The 9,014-nt window shown below is 31.8% G+C and overlaps 2 protein-coding genes across 2 annotated transcripts; one reads left to right on the top strand and one right to left on the bottom strand.

The window, feature by feature from the left end:
• The first annotated feature begins 1,650 nt into the window (after positions 1-1,650).
• Positions 1,651-4,156, top strand: LOC105457223 (uncharacterized histidine-rich protein DDB_G0274557-like). The gene is made up of 4 exons (XM_011701767.1): positions 1,651-1,776; positions 2,589-2,647; positions 2,887-3,183; positions 3,877-4,156. The coding sequence occupies exons 1-3, from the start codon at positions 1,756-1,758 to the stop codon at positions 3,146-3,148; spliced, it is 342 nt and encodes a 113-aa protein (XP_011700069.1). The 5' UTR covers positions 1,651-1,755; the 3' UTR covers positions 3,149-3,183; positions 3,877-4,156.
• Positions 4,157-4,426: 270 nt separating this feature from the next.
• On the bottom strand, positions 4,427-6,227 carry LOC105457226 (uncharacterized histidine-rich protein DDB_G0274557). The gene is made up of 3 exons (XM_011701779.1): positions 6,161-6,227; positions 4,835-4,905; positions 4,427-4,712 (listed from the first exon to the last, which is right to left on the bottom strand). The coding sequence occupies exons 1-3, from the start codon at positions 6,179-6,181 to the stop codon at positions 4,583-4,585; spliced, it is 222 nt and encodes a 73-aa protein (XP_011700081.1). The 5' UTR covers positions 6,182-6,227; the 3' UTR covers positions 4,427-4,582.
• Between the last annotated feature and the right edge of the window lie 2,787 nt (positions 6,228-9,014).

Here is a 9,014-nt window from a genome sequence, read left to right on the forward strand (position 1 = left end):
GTGTGTGTGTGTGTGTGTGTGTAAAAGTTACGGAAGAAAATGATTGTTGTGGGGAAATCCGACATACAGCGTGCAATTATGCGCGTGCAAAGTACCATTTATGTACGCATTAGACCATTAGAACGATATTTATCATCGTGTACGGACGTGTTCGTGGTCCGTTTGTGAACTTTCGCTAATCTAATATTGGATTGTATTTATGATTAGAAACAACCAATTACGATGCGAATTGACTTCCTTCGAAATATTCCACGCGCGCTCGCATTCGATAAGTCGCTCATTATATCATTCTTGACTAAGACGATTATGTATACATTTGCGATATCTTGTCACACTTAAATAATGAATTTGCATTTCGTGGAACTTTAACCTTTTACGGAATTGATCGGAGAGACAAGTTTCTCTCTCCGAAACCAGAAGCTGTTTCAGCGACGCGCAATGCCCGCGGGTGAAATCAGTTCAATTTATTGGTGCAAAGCGAGGACTTTCTGCGTTATTCGTGCAACATACGTGAAAATAGGCGAAATCATTCTGTAGGATAATCGACGGCAAAATACGTCTTTGCGATGCACCTCTGTCTATTGTGCGTCAAAAGAAAAAGAAAGAGAAAAAAGCACCCAATGGAAATATTCTTTACGGAGACCAATTTGTTTCGCTTCGCGTGACGTAATGCAGATTTCCTGACATTTTTACAGCGTAACTCCGCATAATTTATTAATTTATAAGCAAACGAAATTTATGTTTTCGGGTTTCTGTGCGCACTCTCACTTCTTTATTCACTCTCGCGGAAGCATTTCTTCCACATACACATATTTTTGAATTTAATTATTATGATATAATAAGAATACACACACACACACACACACACACACACACACACACACACATAAGTGTATTCTTATTATATCATAATAATTAAATTTAAAAATACAAAATCGTGATGCATAATAAAGAACGATAAGGATTAAATAATACAATGAGTAATAATAATAATAATAATAATATTATGTATAGAGCAAAATTTTATAAAATTATATAAAATAATTACAATGTATCTTACTGAAATAAACTAATTAACTACTTTCACTCGATAAGCAATCCGCTATCGTTATACAATTAAAGATAAACTTATTACACCTATTCAACTGAATGTCGTTTAGCAATATATATTTATCGAAATAATCCGGTAAACAATTTTGACAATTTTACTACAGTGTGTGTGATGAGTGTCACACAACCGTCGCACAGATTCACACTTCCGTAGAAATTATTTCGACAAGCGCCGCACCGCCCCACGGCAAGAAGTCTGAACGATCCGCGAACGATGGAAAAAGGAAATTGCTGGAATTACGTACGAATGCGCTCGTTATCGCGCGAAATCCGACCGCTTATAGTACACACTCGGGCGCACGCATGCACGCCCGACCGTGTGTTCCCGTACCACTCCGAGGCGCGGCCGCCGTACGCACATCGGAGGAGTTACGCAGCACCGAAACGAACGTAACGCGTCGGGCCTCCGCGTTTCCTTGCTTTTACGTAACCCCCTGGATCCCAAGCCACTCTGCTCTCTCCCACCCCGTGCAATTTCACCGGGTGGTTTTGACCATCGTCGTGTCCGTCCTTTATAAGCGGACATCCCCGACGATCAAAACACAGAATCGTATCGGCACAGTTTGCATAGCAAACAGCGCAGCACGCACAGCCGCGATATTTTTTTCACCAAGTAACAATCGATCGATTAAGATAGAATCGAAGATGCGCTTCCACATCACTGCTGTGAGTGATTCTTCTATGATATATATTTCTATGTATTATTCTCACCGTACACTCAATAATTTTGGTTCTTCCGATGTTCGTCGTTTGGTTTTGTGGTCGTTAGTGATTTTCAAGTAATATAACTAAGTGTATATACCGCGATAATTTTACAAAATGTGCGCGAATTTTGTGATTGTAAAAATTACTCTCAAGAAACGAGTCTCGAGAGACACTTGAAATTTCTCGACAATATCCAAACTGTAATCCCGTATACAAAAATCGTACTCTTCAAATTTGTACGAAATTTTAACTAGGACAAATAAGTAAAAAAGTTTAAATGTATTTTTTTTGTCTTATTACTAAAAATACTTGACGACAAAATCCACTGACTGTAGAGCTGTAATTGGATTTTTCCAATGTTTAATAAGATAAAATAATTATTCAATCAAATAATTTATTAAATGCATTTTTAAAATTTTTATACTTATGTCAATTATTCTTCAATGCATTTAATTAATGGTATGCCAGATCACATTTAATATATATCAGTAACGCGAACTTTTTTTGTAACATTCTTAAAATTTTTCGAAAAAAAAAGAAAGAGAAAAAAAATTGATTTTATTGACTGAAGGTTTTGTGATTTTTTAAATATAATCATCGCTACTTAATTGAATTAGAAGCCCGGCGCTCTTGTATCGCCGCTGTGCAAGAAAGAGGCGACAAAAATGATGAAAGTGGATTGAAAAAAAATGCCATGCATTTAAATGGCCTTTGTACGCGATGCACTTTCGATATTACAAACAAACCGCGATCACACACCTCTTGTGTTGCAGTTGCTCGTGTTCGGAATAATGGCCGTGGCTTTGGCATCGCCGGTGCCGGGTCATCATCAGTAAGTAGCGCTTCGACTGCAGTTACTTATATTTCATGTAATCGAACTTAGAAGCTTTACCAATACGGTTCTCTTAGTATTATTTATTATTTTAATTATTTACAATTAAAATAAAATTATATATAAGATAATTTTCATTTTGATTACTTATTACGTAATAATAAATAATTAAAATGATGAATAAATAAGAAAGAACAATTAAATACAATATAACATGGAAAACGATTGTATGGCTTCAGTGAACATCATATAATTCACGTGCCCTACCACGTGCATACGGTCCATCATCATCACACGAAGAAGATACACATCCCGGTACATCACGTCGAGAAGGTCGCCGTTCCTGTTCCGGTTCCGGTGCACCATGTCGAGAAAGTACCAGTTCCAGTACCAGTACACCATGTTGAAAAAGTGGCCGTACCTGTTCCAGTCGTTCATAAAGTTCATGTCCCTATTCATGTACCCGTTCATGAGGAGAAGTTAAGTCATGGCTGGTTTTAAATGGAACACTTTGTCTTCGACTTCAATTATATTAGGTTTGTATTGTTTACTTCTAATTTGAACACAGGTTTGATTAATATATTAAAATTATATCGAATCGAGAAAGGCACATTTTAAATATACATTAAAATTTTTACGATTCTCTTAAATTTTTTAAATATTTTTAAATATATTTTTACAAGAGAAAAGAAAGATTTTTTTTAAATTAATTAATTATATTAAACAACTAAAAATGTAACAGACTCTTTAAATAATACAATAATAAAATATAAGAAAAATCAGGCAATTAAAATCTCACGTAAATATTGGAGCGTAAATTTCTTCAATTTATTTCAACTTTAAATTACATTGTAATTCTTCGCCCAATTAATTATATTAGTTATATTGGGTTTTTCCTGGTTGTTTATAACTTGAACAGAGAACTGATTTATATATTATATAGAATAGAAAAAGACGTACTTTAAATTTATATTAAAATTTTTACGATGCTTTTAAATTTTTAAGTATTTTTTAATATATTCTCCTAAAGAGAGAAAGGGAAAGAGTTTTATATTTATGCAGGATAAATCTCTTTTCTGATTAAAACTATAATAGCAATATATTGTGAAAATATTTACATGTTATTAATATTCTCTTATAATATTTTAATATTATTTTAAAAGTATAATTGATCTAACTTGCAAAATTGATTTATCGTGTACTCAACAACTTGCAAACTGGATTTTCAGGTTATTGTACAAGGTGGAGTAAGTAAAAGTCAATAAAAAAAATTATTCCTTATTGGGGATCCATTGATAAGAAGTTCTCTTGTGGAATATAAAAGAAGATGAAACCGATTAGTACAAAATTACTCGCACTACCAGTACAGCATTTAAGGATTTAGCATAAGAACCAAATACTCTGTATGCACGCGTGTGTACTCAGAACGAAAATACTTGTACATACTTTACATCACGTTACACTTTCTATCATTATTTTTATATAATAAACATTTGATAAAAAAAAGTATTTTGAATCAACATTTATTCATTTCCTTTATTTTTATTAAATTACTGCGGTTTTAAAATTTTAAAAATCTTATTTACATTTATAAGCGTAATTAATTACTAATGATTAAAATTTTTTATTCAAAATCTTGCGTTCTACTAATTACTTAAATTATTATTATTTCTTAAAAGATGTATCAAAATAAATGATAATCACTTATAATTAGATTCAAAAATTATAATTCCCTTCAGACATTCGTAGAAGCTACAAGAAAATTATGGGATAAAAATGTAGTCATTAGTATATAAATATGTTTATTTTGCACAATTAACAGTGTGAAACAATAACAAACAAGTAGTCATCAGATATCATCAGAAGATTATGATTAAATAACTCTGCCGTGATAGGATCCTTTAACTTAACAAGGAATTCGTGAGACAAAATGATTTACCAGCCGTCTTCTTCATGCTCATGGTGATGATGATGATGATGTGATTTAACCGGTATGTAAATCTTCTTCACGAGTGTATGATGATGCTTGTGAATATGATGCGGCACGTGGATGATGAAGTGCGTGCTAAAAGGAATTTCAAATTTCTTTAAATGTTCTTGCTGTGTCATATATTAAAGAGTTAAAACAGTATATCACTTTTTAAGGAATATGAGGAGCAATAAATAATTTAAAAAAGAGAAAATTACTGTTCGTGATGACCGCCGGGATACGGCATCGCTGGTATCAAGTCCATTGTGACAACCAGCAAAAGTAGAACCTAAAGCAGAAAGATGTTACGTAAGCTAGGTGACAGAAAAATTTTATTTTTGCAGAATTTAGAGATTGTCTGTTTTCTCTTTTTATACGTCGAAAACTAACATGCATACGCCTGTCGTTTAATACTTAATTAAAAATAGATCACAGATCTTATCTTTCATTAGAGAAAGTATGTTAACCAAATACACGGTGATTTTATCCGCGGGAAACCAGGAAATAAAATGGAAGTGATCAAAAAGGAGACATGTAAAATTGTAATTATTAAATAAAATTATTCTGATAATAAAAAGAAATGTCATATCTCTCGAGAATGTTTGAGATAATTTATATCCAGATGCATATATACGTGTAGAAATTTATTATCAATCTTTTCTCCGTTTCAATTTAATCACTTTATTTCTCTTTTAGAAATATTCGATTTTTAGATTCATTAAGCCTCATATTAGGAAATAATCAATTAATTATTGAAAACTATTGAAAATATTTTATTGAAAATATTCCTTACATTTTTCTATGTACAGGATATCTCATTTCTATTGTATCATTTTATGCTAATGTTTTTTTCTCTTTTTTACTTTAATTTAAAATAAATGTTTTAAAAAAAATTGACTTTTAATCAATAAGCCTATTAATCAATCAATGCGGAGATAAAAATCGAGCTATACTTATACAATTTATTCTTCTATTACGAAATAATATTTTGGCGCACGAAGCAGTTTTGCATAATAATGATTCTTGTGTGAGTTTGAAATAAAGACTTATTATTTTACGTATCAAATGATTAATTACGGAAAAGTATATGTATATATTTTCTTAATACAGTTTTTATTTGAAAAATGTATCTCCCAAAAAATTGCATTGTCTTGAATCTTTTGTCATTTTACATTAAAAAAAATTAAATAAATTTCAAGTGGAATGAACATCTACAGAACAAAATTCTTAATAATAAGAACTAATTAAAACTTTTAAAAATCATTTTGTGAAACCAATGTAATATAAAAATATTTTTACGTTATATATAAAACTTGCTATGAGTTGTAGATTGTCTAAAATGAATTTGATCTGTTTTTCTAAAGCAAAGTAACTATTAACATTCAAGGTGTTAACATTCAAGGATCACTGAAACGAGAAGTAAAGATGAAATTGTCACTTTATGAAGCATCCTGTGAGTGCGAGAGTGCGCCTGCGAGTCATTTCATTTTGCATGATTAAACAAGACATCACATAACGAATTTACACCCAGATCTGACACTCACGTGTATTCCGAGCTTAACCATGTTCACTTTATGCGCTCTTAACTCTTCTGAGACTGCAGTTGTGCGGTGACTAAAAGTCTCGTTCACAGCCAGCCTTTATAAATAGAAACATAATCAATGAACCGTGTACGAACGCTGGACAACAACAGTAGACTCGTTTTCCTGAAAACAGTTCCTGCATAGGTGGTGTACCACTTCAATTCACTTGAAATCGCTCTCACTTGAATGGTTTTACACGAAATTTCACGTGCAACGGTCTCGCACGCGCATTTGCATTGCCGTAAACACAATTCTCGCGAGCTTTCCGTCGCAAATTTCGACGTTCACGCTTGGTTCATGGGTAGACTATATGCCTTATTTCCGCGGAGCGTAGTCACCTCTGCGAATTATCTAGTCCGAAAGTGTCGAAATGCACTTAAAAAAAAAAGTAAACCCGGAACTCACCAACGGGAGTTTCTCCTCCGAAGGGAAATCGACGCATTATTCTCTAAATAATGAAAGTAGATGAATTGCCTTTATTCCTTGTCGGATATCGTGGCAACAATATCGGGAAGTAGAGAAAATTAAGATAAAGATAAAAAGAATAATATGCTCATAAAGAGAAAATTGTTCGGATGAGATAACTTCCTTTTTTTTACTTTCAAGTGAAATCAATTTACCGCAACAATTTAAGTTGCACAATTTGCATGATTTCTCGAAAAAGTGACTGCGAAGAATTCCAATTTTCTTCACACCTACCTACTTTATTTCTTATTCCTTTTCTTATTCTTATTCGAAATTCTGATTTATTACACTTACCTACTACGCAGACTATCATCACGGTTGAATAATCGATTCTCCAGTTTACTTACATAAAACGTTATGTGTACAGAACTTCATACACGTAATCAATAAAAAATATTACATTATGAACCTTTGTGTAACATAATCCCTTACAATTTCATAATCAATATTTATTTTTTTGATTTTTAGAATTTAAACATGTAACATTTTTAAAGTACAATAATTTTATAAAAGAATTTATTTTATTGTCTCATTTATTTAAATTATTTTTAAATATAAGATAGGTATAAATCGCGCGCGTGCGGAAAAGGTCTGTCCTCCTCTCTAATTTTAATAATTTAAAAATGTAATAAAATTTTTTATTCGTGTAAACTCTTTTCTTGTAGTTTTTATTTCGTAATCTGCTATTATTTTTAATAAATAGAATTTTTTTCCAACTAGTGATTATGTCTTTATACTTTGTGGGCTAATGAGTACTCAAGATATATATGTATATCAATTTTAATGTTCCGCGGCAAATGTATGTATACACATATGAGTGAAATCGCACTTCGATTATTATATGTATGATTGGTTCTTTCACTTTCCAGTTACTTTCCTTTTCAAACTAATCCAAGCGTTAACAGTACATAAATGCGATTTTATTATAACGCCCATCGACTGATGTTAAAGCACGTACCACGCAAAATTAATACTCATTAAGAAGTGAAACTCCAATGTATACATCTCTGAATAAGAATATTCCTCTTTTCTTATGGAATATCATATAAAAATATAAATCATATAACATAACTATGAACACTGGCAGGGAAGATTATATTGAAATTAAAAGAAATTTTTTTTTTATATTATTAGTTTACAGACTTTTATATGCTAACATGCTAACTAAACTGCTCACTTTAATTATTTTACATATGATAGAAAGAGACAAAAGTCATTTTGAGCTGTCCTTGCAATGGTGTGCTATGTATGCGTACTGTCTGTGAAAATTAACAAAAGACTAATAATTTTGATTTGACCAGCGATTGTTTGTGAGATTTCTGTATATGTGTAAATAGATTTTAAATTAAAAATGGCAACAAAGTGAGTAGTTTAGTTAGAATTCAGAAGCTGTGGTCTGTACCTTGGACGGGAGAAAATTGCTGCATTAGATGAACTTAAAGGCTGCAGATGCGGATGTGAATGTATCCCGGTATTGCCATTTTCCTGTGAATATGAGAGAATGATTAATATTGGATGAATAACTGGTGAACAAATAATATAGGTATCACTACTTACGGAATCGATGTATCCAGCAGACGAAGAGATATGTTCCCATTGTTTGTTGCATAAATTCAGATTTTTGTTTTTTTTCTTTGATCGAACCATCAATCAATCTTCTTTTTTTATGCTTTTATTTCTTGCGCAAGTTTCTCTTTAATGTTTTTTTGAGGATATTGATTCTTTTTAAATACCTGTTCCAACTCGTTCAATTCGTGATCCTTGAATTTTCTGTGTTTGCCTTTTAGCGAAATCTCGAATTCGTTTATGTAACTGGATTCAGATCTGTGTTTTGCTCTTTTATATTCGAACCATTTTTCAATCTTCTTTGTTAATACTTCCATCTCTTGCGTAAGTTTCTCTTGAATGTTCTTATCAGGATACTGATTCTTCTAAATTCCCGTTTTACCTTGCTCAGTTTAATATCCGTAAATTTTTTGCGATTGTTCTATTTCAACGAAATTCTTGGTTCGCTTTTGCAATAAATTTCAGAAATTCCCTTTTTCAACAAAAAAAAAAAAAAAAAAAACAAATTAAAAATAATTAAATTTGAGAGCGCCTTTCCGCGGTCACGGCTGGATGCCTAACGAATTCTATATGAATTTTTCTTAACTCCATGTACAGTCGTTAAACTGTGCGCCTATTAAATGTTTGGACTTGTAACGCAATTTTTAGCTGATGCTGAAATAGAAATATCATATTGATCTTCCTAATTAATCGATGTTTACACGGAAAGAATTTGTTAAAAAGTTTAAAAATTTTGCTAAAACAGATCTGAAAATAATTTTTTGTTGAATCATCAAAATAATTT

Source organism: Wasmannia auropunctata, unplaced genomic scaffold, assembly GCF_000956235.1.
Source record: "Wasmannia auropunctata unplaced genomic scaffold, wasmannia.A_1.0 LD336103.1, whole genome shotgun sequence".
Lineage (NCBI taxonomy): Eukaryota > Metazoa > Arthropoda > Insecta > Hymenoptera > Formicidae > Wasmannia > Wasmannia auropunctata.